The following is a 20,921-nucleotide window of genomic DNA, read 5'->3' on the forward strand; positions in this document are numbered from 1 at the left end:
TTGCCTTAATTGGTTGCAATAGTAGCCTTGACCAAACACAAGTTTTGCTGGCAAGTTGTCCCTCTGCTGCTGCTAGGGGTAAACTTTGGACCTCCCCGAAACAGAGGGTGACATTGGTGGGAATGGTGTTCCATCACACCTTACGGCAGGCATCGTGAGCAACAACCCGTGCCAGAGGTCCATGTTGGCTTCTCCCCACATCATCCGGATTCACACACAGATATTCCCACTCTGGCTGCTCACTCAGTGTCGCAGAACTGCTGGCCAGGCTGGAGATGATTCAAAGCCACCCTCCAAGTCCAGACCAGTTAAAGCCTAACATTGTAATCCCCGCAATCTCCTCATCTAAGACAGTCCTTCTGAGCTCGACGCAACCCTTCATGCACCTCTAAACTAAACTGACTTTGGGAGTTGCCTAAATCTTGGGGGTGGCAGTGTCAGAAAAGAGCAGATCTCATTGAAGATGATTTGCTCAGACCTCTAGGTCAGATTATTTCCCTTGTCCTAACTTAGTGTTACATCTGCATGTTGGCTTCCCTCTCATTTTCTAAACTGTATTATTCCTTCAGTAACTCCCTTTCCTTCTCAGACCTCAGTTAAACCATTACGGCTGAACAGCGGAAGCCCCGTTGTCCTCCAGGAGCTTATTCCCAAACACTGTTTGCTCACGTGGAGATGCTCTTGTGCCTTCCCCTACTGCCCACAGGAACACTTCTGAAGAATTCATAAAACCCAGAAGCAGCATATACGATTTTCCAAGAAATGCCACATCTATGATCGGCAGGCTGAGGTATTTTTAAGGAGGTCTTGCAATGTGAAGCTGTACTGACTCCAAGGGAACCGCTAGTCACACTCTGAATTCATTTTATTTTAAGGTTTCTGAATACACTTTAACATCACAGGTCATGAATAGCTCTGTAAAAGACTTTATAAACCTAGTAGCTCACAGCAGGTACCTCAAATCAAGTCTCATACCGCTGCTGGACATACTGGCACAGTGTTAAAAACAAATCCCAATACCATCATTGCTTTTTATCTTCAGGTTATCTCAAGTCTCTCTTTTGCCCCCCAAAGGTAGAAGGAAATGGAAAGGAGCATTAACCCTTCCCGTTAACCCAGTGCAAGAGCTTCCAGATATGATCAGAAATCTTCCTAATTTTAGGAGGCTTTGCAAAATATTCCAAGATAGCTTTTTAGCTTGAGTATCTGTGGGATTACAGTCGTGTACAAGACTAGTGAAACTGGTGATATTACTTCTGTTTTCTCTGAGGGACTTTGAATCAAGCCGCCAAAAGTCCCCACTCCATTTACATCTGTAAATCATGTGGCAGTTCTCACAGCCACATGCCATGTCTGCTGCTTCCCCACCTTGTCTCCCCACCCATACAAAACCCAAATTCCCTTCCTGATCCACAGATACCATCCAGTATAAAACATGCACAGTATATCATTTCCAAATCATCTTCTTATAACTGTATGCTAGTGGTTCTAGCTAGTATCTGATAGTAACTCCTAGCAGAGGCACAATGTTGCCCAAATGGATTTGACCCAAAAGGATCTGTAATTTAAACTGATCTGGCTTTCGAGCTCCTGCTTTGCTTCATGATACTGGCTTGTCCAGACCTTATGGTCTTCTGATGGAGAGCAAGAGTCCCAACAGGACTTCTGACCCTAGTCAGGATCCACAGACTTCTTAAAATGTATTTAATTATCCAACGCTAATGCCTGAGAAGTGAGATCCAGTTGAAGCCTGGGATGCAGTTAACATCTGAAACAGGACATACAGATCCATTTTGGATTCCTATTTATAGGCCAAGCTTAAATTTAATGTAAATGTGCTGGTTGGCTTTAAAAAGTAATATTCTGCCCCAGGCTAGAGACATGGCCCTGTACACACCGTAAAAAACAGATTTCAGAACAAATTCAATCCCTCATCATCTCTTAATTTGTTCTTGTTGAGCCAATTCTGCTAACTTGTTTTTAAAGGCCTTTCTTGGTTTAGTCAAGACAGTAAAAGACTTGTAGAGGGGAAGAGATCTGTGAAATCATTCAGAGGCTTTGATGTACATGTTAAGTCCCTCCTTTCATCTGGAATTGTACATTAAATCAATCTGTTGACTCTTGGCAGATTCGTTGTTTTCTTATACAGTAAATCAATGGCGCTACATTTAATTATGTTTTTCACATGTTCTCAACAGCATTTTTTCTCTTCCTTTGGCTGAGATTTTAATAATTTCCTTTAGCACCAGAATTTACATTCAATGTTAAGCATCTTGTCTTTTTTTTTTTCCCCTGACTTGAAGCAGAGTCCACCTCAGTTAATTGCAGCATTTATTCACTGTGTGAGTAATCTTGCATGCTTGCTTTCTAATCACTGCTTGTACAAACTGAAGGCATTGCAGGTTCAGAAATTAACTCAGTCAGGTAATGTTTCCAAACCCTACCAACCAGGGAATTTAAAGAATAAAAAAAAAAAACAAACCCAACTAAACACAGGAATTACAAAAATCTATTCTCCTCACAGGCAATCCCACGACACAGCTCCTCTGGACATCAGTACAATCAAGATCAAGACCACACTGTCTCTACAATGCACCATGCCATATTTGTTGTTAAACTGCTGACAGTGGTACCACAATTATGCATGGACGTCTTGTAAATATGCAAGAAAATAGCTAACTGTGGTTATTTATGCATGCAATAAACAGTTATGAAAGGCAAAGGAAGTATGTAATTGCCTGTCCATGTGCTTCTTCTGAAAACTGTGTTTCAGTGCTCAACGAAAAACCAGTTCTCTCTAGGCTCCTATTTCTGGCAAGAGGAAATTTTCAGTGAATTAAATCAAATTAACAGCTATCCCTTTTATGCTGAATAAAATGAATACGAAATATATATATCGATGCAGGGCACAGAATACATCCTCAGCTTGAAAGCTCTGGGTAACCCTGTCCTTTTCAAGGCCAGCTGTAGGTGTCACTGTGGGAGCTGAATGTGATGCTCCTTCCCATCCACGGATTTGTTCCATTTAAACTTTAACATCAAGAAAATGTCACCTTGGCGCTCCCTGCTCTTGGGAATTGCTTCTGTCACCGTTTTCATTTTAAAATAACACTGCATGTTACAGAGTTATGTGAGCAGTTCTAATAGATGGCAGGGGATCAATCTGGTCACCACTCTCCTCCATAAATAATGTAAGCTGACCAGAGAAATGACAACATGGCTAAGAAAGCTGTTTAGCGGCAGATTGGATCTAATTACTATAGGTATCAAGAACTCACACAGCAAATCACCTAATTTTATTAGAGCCAAGGCAAATCTGGACACTGGAAAGAAACTGGATAAAGCAATATCCTACCCCATCTAATACATGTAAGCCTCTATATTTAATTGCCCTGCTTGAAAAAAGAAGCCTGAAGATTGGCCATTTATGAAGATTTCCATTTATTTTATACTTCTAACCTGGCATCTTCACAGCTGCCTTAAAAAAATAAAAACAGCAAAACAATAAAAATTGACTATAACAAAAAAAAAAAAGAAAAAAAAAAATAAAAGATATGCAGGAATATGCAAAAGAATGTAACAACTCTATAAATGTCCTTCGGTCAAATATATTACTCTCCATTAATCAGCTTACACACTTTTGAATCCCTGCTGCTGCTCTGCAGTAAAGCTGAAAACTGGCAAGTATTATTTTAAAACATGTACTTTTAAACACCCAAAGAATTTGCCACATAAAAGATGCTGCACTGTGTAATAAAAACAAACAAAAAAAAAGGATAGTGTATTCACAAAATGCTCTTTCTTGCTTTGAAACCTGACAAAGCTCCTAAATCCCCACAGGGGCAAGAAGTAGATGCTACCTACCAGCAAAATTCAGATACTGGTATTCTACATTGGCAAAAGTCCCCTTTCATTTCCATATACTTGATTTTAGACTGGGATTGATGTGTAGAAATAATTCCCTGTCAGTTCCCACAATGACCAATACCAATAACAAATGTGCCTCATGTTTTAGTTTATGGAAATTATACTGAATCATTGATAGAAACCATTTCTCTGTGCTTTTCTTATGAGCATAAGAGGCCCTATCATGTTCTGAAGAGCCTTCTTCAAACATTAACAGAGAGACAATCCCACAGGAAATCACTAAAAGCCAACCATAAATCTTCCTCTGTGGTCCCATAGCCCTTTCTCCGCACTGATCTGAAAGCTCTATCAAAATCATAATTAATGGAAACCTCATGACACATCTATACGACACATTAGTGAAGTCATGGCCCCAGGGAAGCAAATGGCAAAGCTTCCACTTACGTCACCAGGGTCACGACTTCACTCCTATTTTTTTGATAACCATTTTCTGCTAGGTTAACTGAAGCATACAGAGGTTAAGCAACATGCCCGGAAGCATAAGTGAAGATCAAGTGAAGAGTGAGTACTAAACTATTATTTTTCATTCCTACCTCCCTTTTTCTGCCACCACCTCCTATGTCCCTACATAACCTTAGCATCCCACTGCTCTGCAGAAGTGACAGACTTCATGGCTCAAACGCTGCCAAGTGTGCTGCAAACACTGCTCTCCTCCTGCATAGACAACACAGCTGAACACTGAAGTGTTGAAGAGGTAAATAGAGATCTATACTCTTAGCACCCATGCAGTACAAAACATTACTGTGGTTAATGCATTTTGTGTAAACCTCAATAGATTAGACAGGAGATGGTTTGGCTGAGCATCACCTCTGCCCAGAGCTGGGGACAGGCTGGTCACTGCCTGGGACACTGCTGCTGCCTTCAGGGGATGGGTAAGGGTACAGCCTGCATCTTTTCTTCCTCCATGGATGTGCTTGAAGATCAATGTTAACTCATGTATTACCAAGCGCTGGCTCAATCTCCATTCTCACATGTCACTAATATTCCAGAAATCAGTTGTATTGAGGGAAGAGGTCAGGAAGGGGCTCATGTCAAGGAGAAAATCACCAGTGCCCTTGTTACCCTCCAGCACAGGCCAGAGAAGCATGGGCAAAGTCTGCTGCTACCTACAGTGTCAGATCTGAGCTACAGGAGGGGAAATACCTGGCTTGTCAAACCTGAGCTCCTTAATGAATCACTCCAATCCAGAGTTTTGGGGACAGAAAACCCATCACAGGTTAATAATTGAGCCTGTGTTTGTCATCTTTCATAAACTAGGCGTCCCTTGAATCCAACATGAGAGATAGCACCTGTGTACCACAAACTGCTCTACCCCAAATCCTGTACCAGCAGAGCTCAGAGCAGAGCTGTGTGCTGAGTACAGCCACTGGGCAGCTCAATTCATGGAGGTAAAGCTCTCCGGTGGCATCCTGTGTTTCATACCTACTCCATCCACATCAGCTAAATAAGCCCGCTCTTGATGACCCAGGAGCTCCCTGCTCAGCAGCTGCTGTGATTCACACAAAGAAAAATGTAAACCTTAGGGCTGCTCGTGCTATTCTTGCCCAAGCCATTTCCTGCTGAAGCCAGGGGAATTTTTGCCTTGCAGGGTTAAAGACCTGCTGACCTCATCCCCTGGTGCCAACACACCACCAGCACTTTTCCAGAGCTCATGCTATTTCATCCCTCCGAAACAGACTTTGTGGTCAGCACAAGTAACTTCATTTTCTGCACGGTCAACGGAAACCACTGCATGTGCTACAGCTCTCCACCTCTGGAAACCACTGGCTGTGCATTTGTTTAGTGTCCCAGGGCTTTCATTTGGGGTTGAGGTTATTTTTTCCCTGCGCATCTACACAGCTAAATTCAAGGAAAGACACATTTTCATTAATCAGCCCTGGAGAAAAGCCCCAAACTGTGTCACCTTGTTTAACCAGAGCCAAAGGTTGACATGGGCACTTCCCTGTTGTGGATCTACAAGCAGAATAAACAGAGCTGAACTCTGCTCAGCGGGAGGCTGGAGCTCCCTGCACGATGCCTGGGGAAGCTGCAGCTCTGCTGAGCCGCAGAGCCCCACGGTGCTGGATGCTCCTGCAGCCATCACTGCAGGGCTGCAGGTCAGCTGCCCTGCTCCTTCCTTGGGAAGAGGAGTGCTGCCAGGCACAGCCTTTTAAATAAAAATCAGCTAATAATACCGGCCTAGCTCCTGCACGATGCTACCTGCTTTTTGCCATCTTTTTTTTATGACCCTATTTATTTTAAATAACCAAATTGGGTACTTTCAGTGTGATCGTGTCTAAAATATCTCCAAAATGAATGGGGTTTGCCTCTCTGGCAGACTTTGCAATTATTCAGGTAATATAGAGATGGCAATATCTCTTTATGTTCAACAGGGAAAATGAGCACGGAAGTCGGGAAGCAATGCTGTAGGCATGCCGGAGAGAAGCCATGCAAAATATTAATATTCAAACAGCAATGAGATCCTGAACAATGAGCAAATAATGGTAAAAAAAATTATATATATATATACGTATATATGAACATACCAACACTGGTTATCTTTTGGGAGACCAGGTCTTGCAGTAAAGCCTCAATTGCAGGATTATGTCTGGAATACAACTCGTACCGATTAATGCCAATGTGGAATTTTAACCAGTTTGGGTAGGAGTCTATGGAGGTTTCTCCAGTTGGCAAAAATTCTTCATGATCTTCATTTTGCCTACCACCAAAAAAAAAAAAAAAAAAAATCATAAAGAACAACACAATAAAAATGAGAAAGAAATAATGTTACAGTTTGTAACAGGCATCAAGAAACAGGGCTTCAAAATGTGACAACCTGGAAAGGCAAAGCACTACAGTGAGGGGAGAAGCCCCCAGGTTGTCCCTGTGCCGGCAGCACACCAGGAGCCTGTTCCCACCTGGGGCTAAATGGGAGATGGGTTTTCACTTCCACTCATCATGCCTGATTTAAAGCCCATGAAAGTCACGAGCTAAACTCAGAGTGACATCACTGAGCGTTAGCAGAGGCCCTTATATAGCAGAAACACAGAGCTGCAAGATTTGTATCATCTTTAGGTTTTATTACGTTGCACGTATCTTTTACAACTTTGACTCAAAGGACAGCATCACCCTGAACCTTTGTTTAACAGGGACCTGGGTTGAAACGGAGAGCGCAGCAGTAAGCTGACCTGTTGTACCAAATGCTCCCACTCTCTCCTCTTTTTCTAAATAGAAAGAATGAGAAGAAACTGGATCATTCCAAACTGGTTACTAAAGAATAACTCTGGATGGTTTTGCCCCTTCCCTAGCAGTAGGACACTGTTACAGAAAATGACTGTTAAAGTGGCTTTTAACTCCTAAACTTCATGTTAGTTCTGTGAACTTTGGCTGCAGCCACCAAGGAAAATATGTACAAGAGGCAGCTGCATTGTGGACATCAATGATAGTTTCACTCTCCACCTACTGCATAAACCATCACATATCTTCAATCCGTAAGTCCTGCATGGTTTTAGTCATCTCCATATGTTCATATAATTACGACTTTTTATTTTCCCTCTCAGATAAACCAGAACTTTTCAGGCTATTCCACTTCACAGCCAAGTGTTTTGTTTTTTTTTTTTATTAGATGGAAGGGGCCTGGACAATTCACATGCTCATGGGGCAGAAATCAGAAATACTTCTCCTCTCACATTGGCTGCTCTGCGGCTTGACAGAGCTTTTGCACGGTACAATGCAGCTGTTTAAACATCACAGTGTCAGTGTGTTTGGAAGAGGGTGCTGTTGTATTAGACAACCCTTTTGATTTTTCAGTCACTGAAATTTCTCAGCATTTCTTACTAGCCAACAGGGCATAGTATTCACAGAGGCAACCAACTGCTTTAAAGGCTGGAAAGCAGAAGAGGTGCTAGGACTGGGAATTAATTGAGAATGAAAAATGGAGCACGGATCAGACCCCGAAGGCAGAAATACCTGCCAGGATAAATGCCTTTGTGATACCAGACCTTGATTTTGAAGGAAGTTCATGTGTTACTGCCTGGTCCCACTGCTGGGAGACCAGGAAGGTGCTGGAGAGGAGGCTCACTCCTCCTTCTACTTTTTACTGCTAACATCTGCCTCTGGCTACAGCTGGGGCACACAGACCCTTCAGCCTCGTCACCCCAGCCTGTTCCTGTGATTATTCTGTATTTCATGGCTTTTGGGCTTTGTCTTATTTCTTTTTCCGAGAAGCACAACTGGTCACGCCTGTGTACAAGCCCCCTTTTTAGCCGGTGACACCGAATCGTCCAGTTCAACCCTCTGCTCGCTCCAAACCAGCTATTACATCCATTCTCCTGACCGCCCGGTGAAACCCTACGTTACAAGCGGGAAGGCAGCGACCCGGGGAAGCGCCGCGCCACGTTTCCACACCGTCCACCCAGCGCCCCGCTGCCTTCCTCTTCACTTCACCCCCCCCCCCCCCAAACCCCGGGGATACCCCTACCCCGGCAAACCGGTCCCTGAGCCCCGTGCCCCGCCGTACTCACCACTCGGTGTGCTCGGCCGCCCGCGGGTTGAACCTGATGTCGCTGTTGACATTGAAGAGGAGGTCGCCGTCGGCGAGCGGGGGCAGGGCGGCGCGGTACAGCGGGTGCTGGAAGAGGGCGGCCAGCGGGGCGGCGGCGGCGGCGGCGGCGGGGGGCGGCGGGCGCGGCGCCCCGGGGCCGATCAGTCTCCGTGTCCGCGCCGCCGCCGTGCCCCCCCCGCCTCCCGCGCCGCCGCCGCCGCCGCCCGCTGCCCGCTCCGCCGCTTCCCGCGACTGCGAGGAGAGGTTGGAGCCCGGCTCGGCGCTGAAGTCCTGCAGGATCCGCAGCGTGTGCTTGCTGGGCCAGCGCGGGGCGGCGCGGGGCGGCGCGGCGGCGGGCGGCGGGCAGGAGCAGCCGGGGCGGCCCTCGGTCCCCCGCCGCTCCAGCCGCGGCAGCAGGTCGATCATGATGTGCATGGTGCAGGCAACGAGGAACACCATGAGGATCAGCACCCGGAACTTGCGGACCAGGAGCATTTTCATGGCCGGGGCGGCTAATAAATTACCGGGGAAGGGAGGGGAGGCGGCCGGGTCGGTCGGGAGCGCTTTGGCGGAGAAAGCCCGGGCAGGAGTGGGTCTTCCAGCTCCCCCCCCGGGACTTTGGCTGTCTCCCTTCGGATCGGGAAGCAAGCGATCAAGTCAATAAAGTTACCTCCATAGGCGCCGAGAAATAAACAGGCTAAAAACAATAGGTCCTCATGTCTCAGTATCATCAAGAACTTAGGAGGGGGAAGAAAGAAAAAAAAAATAAAAGGAAAAATAAAAAATAAAGGAGCACCGGACCGGGCTTTTAAAATGAAGAGGAAAACAATGCCAGCGGCATTGCAATGTATAAAGCCATCTGCTCACGATTTCTCTCTCTTTTTATTACAGGGATCACAACAAATAGGGAAAACTGATTCTTGAAGAGAAACCGGCATCAGACACTAGCTCTAATTAAATAAAATGTAAAAAAACTAAGGAGAAAAAAAAAAAAAAGACGGGGTGGAGGAGGGGAGGAGAATAATATTAAGAAAACCTGTACGGAAAGGCGACAGAAGATAAAAAATCATCCATAATATTTGGCTGTGCTGGAAACGCTGACTCCCTTCCTTTGAATGTGCCCAGTGATGCAGCAGAAGCGCTCTCCCGCTCGCTCCCTCTCTTCTCTGAGACTGTTTAAGAACATTGGCTGGAAAATCATTTTCTTTGAGCGGTTCCAGTTTCTTCATCCATCGCGTCCAGTGCTTGGGAGAGATTAGTATGTTCAACTGAGATCAAGTCTGGGTGGCTGCTGTATCCAAGCTGGGCTTTTGCTTTGGCTTGGGTTGGGTTTTTTTGGCAGCAAAACTGTCTGGTGGCACAACTGCAACATAAAGGTTAAATATGGCACAGAAAAAAAAAAGGGGGGGGAGAGAGGAAGGACTAGAGGAAAGAAACTAATATAAATCAGTAGAGGTCTTTTAAGCAAAGAGTTCCCGTCTTTGATCTCTGCTGGGTCTTACAGATCTGCCTTTTAGAGAGAGAGAGAGAAAGGAAGAGAGAAGGGGGGAGAGAGAAGGGAAGAGGGGGGAGAGATCTTTGGCAGGTGCAGAGTGAAAACCTCTTTCAGCTACACTGAATTCTGGAGACTGGTTGGACTAGTAGCTCTGCAGCTCCAGCTTTCAGTGGGTGTGTTAAATATTATGAGCGAGCCATGATTCCTGCCTTCCTCACGTCATAGTTAGGAGATTGGCTAAATAAACGCTACAGTGATAGTAACAGGAAAACCTCAACCAAAAGCGTTTTTTTTTTTCTCCTCCCTCCTTCCCACCCCCCTTTTCATTCTACTGCAGCTCCAACTGGGGCAAGGAGAGGGCGTCTGTTCCACAAAGGTTTGCAAAAAAATAAAAAAGGAAGGGAAAAAAGTGGTAGCAGAGAGAGGAATCTGCACGGATGGCATTGCAAAGTGTCAGCGTGGTCTGTGCCCAGGCTGGGAGCTGCGATTCTGCTCTGTCATTGTCCAGCTCTCCCTCCCTCCCAGCCCCTCGCCGGAGCAAGGTCATCAAGGAAAGCCGTGTGCTTTGCTTCCTCTGGAGGAGCAGCCCTTAGTTTTAATCTGAGATCCTATGGGCTGTCATAATCCGTGAACACACTGCAGGGTAATCTGCCCTCTTTCCTGCTGCTGTTAGCTGTGCAGTTGGCTCTGTGGCTGGGTGGCCTAATGACTAGTAGAGCTGGTGGTCCTGGGACCAGGGCAGCCTCTGGACCCCAAGGGGTGCTCTTGGTGGTTGTCTAAGTCTGGAAGAAGGGACAAGCCACTCCAATGGTCTTCAGGTGATGAGGCAGGGATGCTCTGTGCTGCTGATTCTGACTTTGGGCAGGGGGTCCCCCGGATTTTATGGTCCTTAGCAGGGCTCAAACAGAATGGCTTCAGTAGGAATGAGAGTGGCAAAGCGCTTCTGCATACCCGCCACCACCTATCCACAGAGTCATCTCAACACTGATCATGCTGGCCCATTTTTCCCTGGATTAAACAATATTAAAGTATTTCTTTCCCCAAAAAAAGTATCCCTCCACTGCCAGACTCCATCAAGCACTGTTCCTGCACTGGGTGCTTATGTAGAGCCTTGTGCTATGCACTCCCTTGAAGCACATCCATGCACTGTTACAGTGTCATCATGTTTTGCACAATGGAAGTAATGCTTTTCCCACAGAAAAAGAAAATTTATGAACAAAAAGAGCTGACAGGGCCATGGTCCCATGGACTGCGCTGTACCTTTATGGAGGAACAAGATTTGCTCTCCTACGGGGACCTCATAATACTTTAGTTCAGAGGTACAGCTCAGTGTAGGTACAGCACTTTGATTCTCTTAGAAGCCATTCTTTCACCCTGGATCCTTCAAGAACTGGTATATTAATCATAGCAAACCATTCTGCTATGAAGCCAAAGGCAAGGCTTCCCATCTTTCATCAGCTTTTCCACCAAGATCAGTTCAGTCAAAGGGCATCTGATCAATTGACCAAGAGGACAGTAACACTGGTTCCTTGTGTGTCATTGCCTCCCACCACTGCTCAAAAGCAAGTCTGTATGGTTCTGCCTGGGAAATCAAGGTCTGTTCATAAGTTAACTACCTCTCTATGTAGTGTGCTAAAGTTCAGCTTATTTAAATCTAGTTTAGCAAATTGACATTTTAGGTGCATCAGGCAGAGTCTGTCAGCTTTGGTTCAACTGGGGAACGCACCGCTGTTGGAAGGGGATATGATATCTGATGAGGGCCCAGCATGAATAGCATGTAGAAAAACATCTGGTTTTGTGTTTTGTTTTGTTGTTTGTTTTCTTTTTGCCTGCCTGCGGCTGCAGCCTATCTCCTGCTGAGCTTCTGGTGCTGTCTTTTAGGGAACTCAGCTGAGCTGGATTACCAATCAAGCCCAAGGAGACAAAAGGAGGCAGGTGGAAGCAAGTGTCTGTGCCTTGGTGAGTGGAGTGATGGAGGGAGCAGTTAAAGCCAGTGCTTCAGGATGGGTGAGTGGTCTTGGGAATTATCTCACAAAGTGGCTAACTGAGGCTGCCGTCAGTGTGAAGCTTTGTGTTCCTGTTGATGGTCTGCAGGCATATTTTTCCTTAAATTGCCTGCTGTCTTTCAGGCTTCAGTCTTTCCCAGCTGGCATTAGCAGGTGCTGTTACCTTAATCAGATTTTTCTTTTTTTTTTTTCCTCTTCATTTAGTGCAATAAAGCAAGCTTTAAAGTAAAATAATATCAGGTAATTCTTTGCTTCTTAATGCCTTTTATCCACTGATGTGGTCATCTGCTAAATGAGAGGTACTGGCTAGTTGGCCAACACTATCAGAGAGGAAGTTTGTGGCTTTGCTTGGGACTGTGGGGCAACATGTGAGTCCCAAGCCTTTCTTCCTCCATTCTGGAGGCAGTCTGCTAATGATCAGCACCACTAGTGTATTATAGCCCACTGTACCTCTAAGATCCGCTGATTGGTAAAGCAAGGGCATGAAGCCAAGAGATACCTAGCAGCTCATACTGGAATGGGGAAAACATCTCCAGCACATCTTAACATTAGGAGGATACCAGCCTCCATACTTTCCCATTGTTCTTTCCCATTAAGAAGTTCAAGAATGCAACCCTGATCTTGATTTGGTGCCATGTGTCTTGGGTGTGAGTGAAGGGGATCCCCCTGCCTCTCTAATAATCTGTCTGGGGACACAGAGTAAGTGACAATCTTGTGTTTGCATTCCTGTTGGTAGCTCCATGGAGCTGTCAGGGAGCCTGGTGTTAGGGTCAGGCTGGAGATGAGAACCTGAATATCTACTGGGTTGGGAGGGCTGAGATGACTTGTGGTCAGGAAGCTACTGAGACAAGTCAGGAGCTGGCTTGAAGGTCAGGATAGCCTGGAAATTGGGCAGCAGGTACAAGATAAAGAGCAGGCAGGGCAGGAAGGCTCAGGGACCAAGTCCAAGGGCTACAAAGGCTGGTAAAGCTTCCCAGGACAACCTTATTGCTGACTGTGGGCATATGTGAGTTTGGTGCAGGAGAGCTTTTGTGCTTTGCTGTTGTCTGGGTTGTGTGTGAGCTGCTCCTAACAAAGAATGGTGCCATTTTTCCGCTGCAAGGGAAGAAATGGGGATTTGTGTCCAGCTGGTTGAATTTCAGCTCTACCTCACTGCTTATGTACCTTGATGCTCTGGCCCATCCCCTTTCAGTGCAAGCGCAGTGTTCACAGGCAGGTTACCTCCTCCTGGTTCAGATATTTGCCTTCAAGACTTGGAGTTGATGGGGAAACAAAAATTCTTGGTAACTGCTGACTGTTGTTCAACCTTTTCTTCAAACAAGCTTTTAACCACAGAGCTTGTGTATGTAGAGCCATGGGGTCTATGTAATAAAGCCTGATTTGGGTAGTTGCAGAAGTTAGTTGTTTATTATTTTACTTTCTGAGGTCTTGGGCTCAGTAAGAAAAATGTAAATATTTCTCCTTATCTAAACTGTGCTTTCATATTGAATTCCAGTACATGGCAAACAGCTTTTCATTTCTGCTGTGCTGTGTGTTGGACCAGCATTACCCCTATAATTGCTAGCATGATGTAAACAAGGACATAATAAGTTCTTAATGGAATATTTTGACATTAATAAGTTATTACATACATCTCAATAGCTTCAATGAAATCAAGTCCTTTACATCAACTCCTCATTTTCTTGTTTTGGCCATTGAATTAAAATGTCTTTCCTCTATTTTCTTGGAAGTATTTGAATGTTAGTGGAAATTTCACACTGCATTACTACAATCACAAGCCAAGATTGCTTTGGATCTCAACACACTTTTTAATTTGATATTACAAATTAACACTAAGCGCTTTTTTTTTGCATGTTGTACCATTGCTTTTATTTAATCAAGAATTCAGGAGTGGTTACTGTAGTATATCCTGCCATTTCTTCATTGGTTTTGTGCAAGAATTAATAGTTTATCTGCTGATGAAATCTGTGTAGATGTTTATTTTCCCCATTTTTGTCTGCTTGCCTCGCTGAGCAGCAACAATGGTGAGTGTATGTGATAATGTACACAGGTAAATAAATGAAGCATGGTTTTGGGTGAGTAAACATACCAGCTATTTTCTGTTACAATGGTTTACAGCCTTCTGATGTAAAGCCTGAATGCAGCAGGGCTAACTGTAAGTCAGGCCTGATTGCACATTTTCAATCAAGGTAATATTTCTATTGTTAGTCCTAATGGAAAAATGGATTTTCCTTTCTGAAAACATCTATCCATGATTCTGGAAGTCCCAAGGGCATCATGTGCTTTTCTTGGCCCCTCTGGTGATGCTGCCTAGGGTGCTCTTCCTGCTCTCACTCTCTTTCCTCCCTCTGAAGATTCATGTGCTGACCCAATTTATTGGTGCTTTGCCTTGTAAACACAAATCACTCTGGCAATCTAGTGGGTACTGCATATTAAGCTCCCACACTGTGAAATCACCTTTATTGCTAAGGAATATGCTTGGTACTGAACAGAAGGAAATTCCATAAGCTTGATTATTTCATAGTAAACTTCTTGTTGGTGCATGAAGGATCAGTGAGACCTCTTTGAAGTGGTGTGTTAATATATTATGAGGAGGGGAAAAAAAAAGAAGTCAAACTAATGTTGCCTTGGTTGCCTTCCAGCACCAGGATTTTGTTAGCTATATGATGTTTTTTAATAAGTCTTGACCAAATCACTTCCTCCAGATCAACCAGGTGGTATGGCCAGCATTCCTTCCTGTGATGGTTTGCTAAGGTTGACTGGAGGGGCATTAAGCTGCAGGCTTGAGCTAAATAGTGATGAAAGGAGGGACATGTGATTGGCTTCCCATGTTGCCAGCAGAGCTGGCTGGTGCTGTCAGATCATCAGAGCTGGGTAGCTCATCCTGGAAATGCATCACCACTCCCAACTGATTTCAGAAAGCCCAAGCTTCCAGATTCAGCCTTTTGCTTTGAGTGTTCCAATTCTTTAATTTGGGATCCAGTATTCTAAATGATCCAAAACCCCACTGGTTGCTTGATAAATCTGTTGAAAGCAGAGAACTCATTATTACATTAAGGCAGTGAAACAGAAGGCTTTCCCCTGCCTGTTTTGCAAGGCCTCAGCTGTTGCTGCTGTAGATCAAGGGTTAGCTCCTCAGCTGGTGTCAGCTGGCCTTGATTTCAATGAAATGCCATCTAATTATATCAGCTGAGGATCTGGTCCACAATGCTTAATTATTCTATTGGCTGGAACAAAAAGCTGCCTGGCAATGCAAGAACAAAACCTGTCATTGTTGTTGTTAAAGCAATGTGATTGGCCTTTGGAGGGATCACATTTGCTCTAGTCATTAAGTGGAGTAGTAATCTAGCATATAGCTACATTATGGAGGGGCTGATAAATCTCATTCTGAAGTGCTAGGATGTTGTAAAGAAAATCAGCTGTTAAGTTGTGTTCTTATCTACATTACTATTTAAATTAAGTCAAAACAAATTATCTTGATGTGCATGACATAAGAGCATGCACTACTTGAGTTACCATAACTTCATCTTTCTATAACAACTGTTTGCTGTTTTCAATAACTGTATTCCTTGTGGACTTTCTGAGTTCAAGTAATAGTGGATGAATCTTCTCAAAGTGTGTAAAACATGGCTTGCTAAATTACACAATTATTTTGCAGATTCATAGAAATTGATGGAGCTGCATGATTTATGCCTGGAGAAAATGTGTCCTGATGTTAAAACAAGATGTAGTTACACATGAACAGAGGGAGCTTCTGCATGCTGCAGTGTGCAGTCACACACAGACCCATTTGAGTGCATGTGAATATATAAATGCATGCACACATGAACAGTTTAATAGTATATTTAGGAAGCTGTTCTGGGGATTCCTTTTTTTGTTGCTGTCTAATTTTGATTTGTATGGATGTTTTGACTTCTTAAATTGAGCTTTTTTCCCCCCCTCTTTGTTGGATAAATTTTCAATCAGATATCTTTAAAACTTGAAGTAAGAGAGCAAACCACAAAGAAATTTTAAGCATGCCACAGCCTGAAATAGAAATTAAAATACTAATAAAATACCCTCATGGGAGAGTCTTACAACTAGGCAGTGTAACCTAACAGGCTGTGAATTCCTCTGCCCTCAGGAGACACCAAGACTGTTATCTAGCTTGGATGCTCCTTGGCTATATGTGATGCTGAAAAGATGCTTCAGTTCTGTTTCCTCATGTGATAGGAAGGATACCATGGAGCATTTTGAGATCTATTAATAAAAGCCACTATAAGAGAGAAAATGATGATATTTGAAGTCTCACTTATTTGGAAAATGATTCATACTCCTGACTTTAACCCAGAAGGAACTGAAACTCTTAAGAATATTTTACATAGGAAGGCCTGAAACGCTGGGACTTCTGGTGAGTCCTTGAGTCATGAAACCCCTTAAACTTAGTAGTGACCTTATGTATATGTAACCAGTCATGTATCCCGAAGAACAGTGTGACATGACTGGAAGTGCAGAGCACAGCGAGTCTCTCCAGTGGTACAGGGCCTCATGAGAGCCCCCTTGCACCTCCTCTTTCCCCCAGTCCCTTCTGGTTTTCTGCTACCTCATGTTTTGTTTGCATCCTGTCCTTACAGTGTTTTCCTGAGCACTGTTCAAACACAATCACAAATCTGCTTTTGGTGATTTTTATATTAAAGACACTGAAAACTTTGACCATGGAAGATTCCTGTGTAATAGTTATCACTTAAAAATTAAAAAATTAAGGAATGGTTCCTCTTTTCCCACCAGTTGATGATATTTGTCTGATCAAACCTTGCTACACAATCCACTGTAAGGTTAGAGAAACACATGCAAAAGGCAGGTGCTTGCAAGGGGTACTTGAGTTTACAGCAGCCCTTTTTCTTTCCCACATTATGAATTGTTACTTAGTAGGTTTTGTAGTGGAAGCATAGTTTTGTAAATATTAAAAAAATCTACTTTCTATATTCCTAGTCCCTAATAAATTTTTCTTAATTTATTAGCTAGGTGCTATATTCCTTTCTAATGAATTGCCCCTTACCCTGTGTCTCAGGCTTCTCCTTGTTCGATTCTCCAATTCTGCCGGGGCATCCTGATGCTGCTGCTACCCTGCCAAGGCAGCAGCTGTAATGGTGACAATTCCTGCTATACACCCTTGATCTGAATTAAACTGCTCTAGCCTGAGTTAGGTGGGCCAGAGCTGGCTTTCTGTTCCCTTAATGAAGTGGGGAGTCTGCTGTTGGCTTGCCAAGGGAGGTGATGAGCATCTCTGGTGTTTCTCTCCCTCACTTTCCATCAGCAGGATGGGGTTTCCTGGAAGAATTTTGTTGTCAGTGATTTGCACTTCTTGAGTCCTAAGTTTGTCTGCTTCCCTAAGGGCTTTTTCATGCTGTCTCACTTCCTTGCCTTGTCCTATTGATATGCTGCAATAGTAAACTCTAGTCATGAAATATGGTTATTTTGCATTTGCTGTTGAAGGTGGGAGGATGTGTGTAGACCTCATGGTAAAACAGCTGTGCTGTTACGAGAGAGGGATGATCTACGAGTATGGGAATGTGTCAGGGTGCTAGGAGCAGGCTTGTTTTCTGGCTCTCTTACTTTCTGTCAGGTCTTGGGCTTCTCCAAGGGATGTGTTCAAATACTTGAGACAGCTCAGGTGCCTGAGCTAGAAGCATGATTGCTACATACTCCCTTGTAAGTCAGACCTAATTGCCTTTAGGGTTGTCATTTAGTTGGGTGACACCAACAGTGTTCCATATATAGGCTGGAGTAATAAGACTTGATTTATCTGCTCTATTTCTTCAGAATGGAAATGCTTTGAGATAGGGCCCATCCTTTTTTTCTGTTTGTACAGTGCCTACAGGAGGAGAGCGGTGTCCTCAGGTGGAATACAGGTTAGAAGAAGGATGGGGATAATATGCCTGTAATCCAGTAGTGAAAGCAGTTGCTCACTTACCTTCTCTGCTGGAAGATAAAACTTTGGGCAGTTGCCAAGAAATATGTCAAGGTTATACCTCTCAGGTGGGCTGCAAACAGGAATGTCAGACATGCAAAGTGGAAGTGGTTTTGAGTGCAGCCTTTTTCCTTCTCTGGCTCTTTGAAGATTGAGGTAACTTAAAGAAAAAGAAGGTTTCCATGGAAATTTTTGAAGCCAAAGGAGTGAATATTAGTGGGTGCTTTGTTCTGTGTTCTTCACATCTGATAGAAGTCACAGTGTAAATAGACCTAACTGCTGAGTGACCTTTGACAAAACCAGATAGGAAGTCTTTGTTGTTGTTGTCAATGGTGGTGATTTCTTTTCTTCAAGGTAAGAAGTCTCTTTCAGTGAAGCGATTCACTAGTTGTAGCTGAAACCTTGAGACAGGAACATCGTGACAAGATAGAGATTGCAGAGAGTAACAAGGCTCAGTCAATTATTGACTAGTCCATCTCAGCACCTTTGTTTTCTTTGCTGACAAAATATCATGACCTTTGTATACAGACTTGAGCCTGCAGGAATCAAGCTTTGACCATTCTGGGTGTCACTGTGGAAAATGAACATTTTCTTGTTATAAAGTGAATTGAATTATCTCCTTGCAAGGCTTTTCCTATTATCTTTTAGATTAGCATTCTGTACATGGCTGTCTGCTCTGATTTCTGCCCTTTCTCATGGAAAAACATGCAGAGTAGGTACAAGCCAGTATAGTAGCTGTTGTCTCAAAATATTTCAGAGACTCAAAGCTAACTAGAGCAGGGCTCATGCGGCCCAGATCTCAGCTGGGACCCTTTAAACATGACTGCCATACATACAAATGCTGATATGGTGATGCATATAAATATGAACCCTTCAAATGGTGTATCTGCTGTTTCTAATGGAGCTAATAGTTTCAAGAGCACAAGGGTTTTGTAGTAACAGTGAATGCAAAGCTCTGCTATGCTCTCATTTTGCTGCGTGAAGGTATACAGCTCCCTCTTTCCTCTCCAGCTGTCTTCAAATATAGATCATGCCTTAGTCAGTGCACAGGAACAGGGCATCTCTGTGCCTCTTAGGTGTTACTCCTTTCAGCACTGTTGTAGCCAGAAAACTCTGAAAAAGGACTTATGCTTGAGGTCCCCAAAGGGGTAGTGCCATGGATCCCTGTAGCTCCTTGCCTTGATGCGGCAGGGAAGAGGCTGTTGCAGTTGAGTCGGTTTCCCTCAGCTTGAGATGGCAGCAAGACCTGGCTGGCCTCTTTGTTTCCTCACTGAAGTCAACAGAAGCTCTGATCATGGATCTTCATCTCAGCAGTTTGATGTTCAATGACTGAACAGGTTGAGTTGAAAGGCTATTGAAGCCTTTGCACATAATGCACTCACCAGGAGTAGAGGTCCAGCTCAGCTCATGGTGGAGACCTCATTGCGTAACACCATTGATGTGAGTAGAGGTCCTAGTCAACTCACAAATGGTCAACAGTTTGCTGGACTAAGTTTTGCAAGATGCACGTTCATAATAGCAGAGACCTTCATGGAATTTAAAGCCACAGATTTTTTACTTATTATTACTAAGGTCCACTTTGGAATTCCAGTCTACAAATGGAAATGCGATAGGTTAGTCAAGTGCGATAAGTAACAACTAAATGCAAATACTAAGTTTAACTTTTGCTTTAAGATGTGGAGTGATGCAGTAAAGTTCGTGGTATCTGATGGCTTCTGTGCTACAGATAACAAATAAGCCAGCAAGAAAAATAAAAATTGCATGAAAAGCAAAGTAGCAGCAAATCCAAAAAAATTGCTTCAAAGGCAGCACACTGAAACTGGGAGGGTTTGAGGAAAAAAAAAAAGGCAGCTTTTGGAAAGAAACATTAAAAGGATAAACATCAAAAGAAGAACAAAAGGAAATAGGGGCAAATAAATTAAAGAACAAAATTATGGAGTAAGAGAACAAAATGTCTTGTTCAGAAGGACTGAAAATGAAGTACATGAGGAATAATGAAACAAGGGAATATCAAGGGCTATGGGGGCAGTTTGGGTTATGAGGGTGGTTTGAGCTATATTTGTAGGTGATTGCATTCCCATGTGAAAACTTGCTTTATTTTTCCTGTTTTTTCTTTCATATATCTTATTGTTCCTTAACCCAGAAAAGACAATTATAGGTACCTTCTAGTAATAAATACAGGTAAGCAGTGACTTCTACCTCTAGTCCCTAGGGATAACACAAATAGCACTGTGAGTAGTCAAGAGCTGTTTGGGTGCTTTGCTTTGTACCACTAATAGTGGCAGATGTGGTCAGGGAGCTTAGAGATGGCAAAGGGCACAGCACTAGTATGTATTTAAGTTTGGGCAGGATTTGGGAGCGTGCTTAATGGCAGGGTGAAGGTTGTGTGGGGATAGGAAGGAGGTTGCTTTCCCTAGGAAGTCTTTGATGAAGGTCTGATAATGTGTGACTTGTCCCATCTGCCAGATGCAGACAGGTGCAGAAGAACATAGGAAGTACCACTGCCAATAAAGTCCATAGGGCTACTTTATGCACTAAGGAAGATGCTATTTCCTAGACTCTTACCATGTAGCTGTTACTTGAAAGCTCATGGAGATCAGCATATAAATTGGGGCCAAAAGGTTCTGCTGTGCAGCTGCTCCAATTGTGCTCCCCCTGCCCTGATGCTCAGAGCACGGTGACAGCAGCACTGGCGTAAGGACAAGGCTTGCTGTGGATGTACAGTGTGTAACAGATGCCCAAGCACACTCCAGGGTGAACCTGTTACAGAGGCAGCACAAAAGCCGCGGAGCTTAATCACTGTATTTTCCACCTGTTTCAGTGTTATAAACCTGTGGCAAAATGGGACTGAAATGGCCAATGGATCTCATGACTCCATCCAGACCCAAACTGTTTTCCTTGTAAACGACTGCGTAGAAAATAGTTGAACCTCCCCCTCCATACTTTGTTTGGTGTTTTGGTTTATTCTCAGAAGCGTGACATCGGCATTGCTGTAAAACAGGTCAGGAGAGGTAAGGATGC

The 20,921-nt window shown here is 43.9% G+C and overlaps 1 protein-coding gene and 1 long non-coding RNA gene across 3 annotated transcripts in view; one reads left to right on the plus strand and one right to left on the minus strand.

Moving 5' to 3' along the window:
• The window catches only part of FAM20C (FAM20C golgi associated secretory pathway kinase), a 59,974-nt gene extending 49,795 nt beyond the window's left edge, over positions 1-10,179 (minus strand). The window contains exons 1-2 of one of the 2 annotated variants that reach the window (XM_062607997.1): positions 8,430-10,179; positions 6,453-6,625 (exon numbers count right to left, since the gene is read on the minus strand). In XM_062607997.1, the coding sequence (XP_062463981.1) occupies positions 6,453-6,625; positions 8,430-8,950 (694 nt within the window). In that variant the 5' untranslated portion in view covers positions 8,951-10,179. The remainder of the gene's footprint in view (positions 1-6,452; positions 6,626-8,429) is intronic. The other variant, XM_062607998.1, reaches the window with a different exon arrangement.
• A 1,083-nt stretch (positions 10,180-11,262) lies between these two features.
• The window catches only part of LOC134158212 (uncharacterized), a 95,002-nt gene continuing 85,343 nt past the window's right edge, over positions 11,263-20,921 (plus strand). Inside the window, exon 1 of the long non-coding RNA XR_009962651.1 lies at positions 11,263-11,951. This is a non-coding gene — a long non-coding RNA (uncharacterized LOC134158212). The remainder of the gene's footprint in view (positions 11,952-20,921) is intronic.

This window comes from Pezoporus occidentalis, unplaced genomic scaffold, assembly GCF_034315485.1.
Source record: "Pezoporus occidentalis ecotype Australia unplaced genomic scaffold, CSIRO_AGI_Poc_V1 ctg128, whole genome shotgun sequence".
In the NCBI taxonomy this organism is placed as follows: Eukaryota; Metazoa; Chordata; class Aves; order Psittaciformes; family Psittacidae; genus Pezoporus; species Pezoporus occidentalis.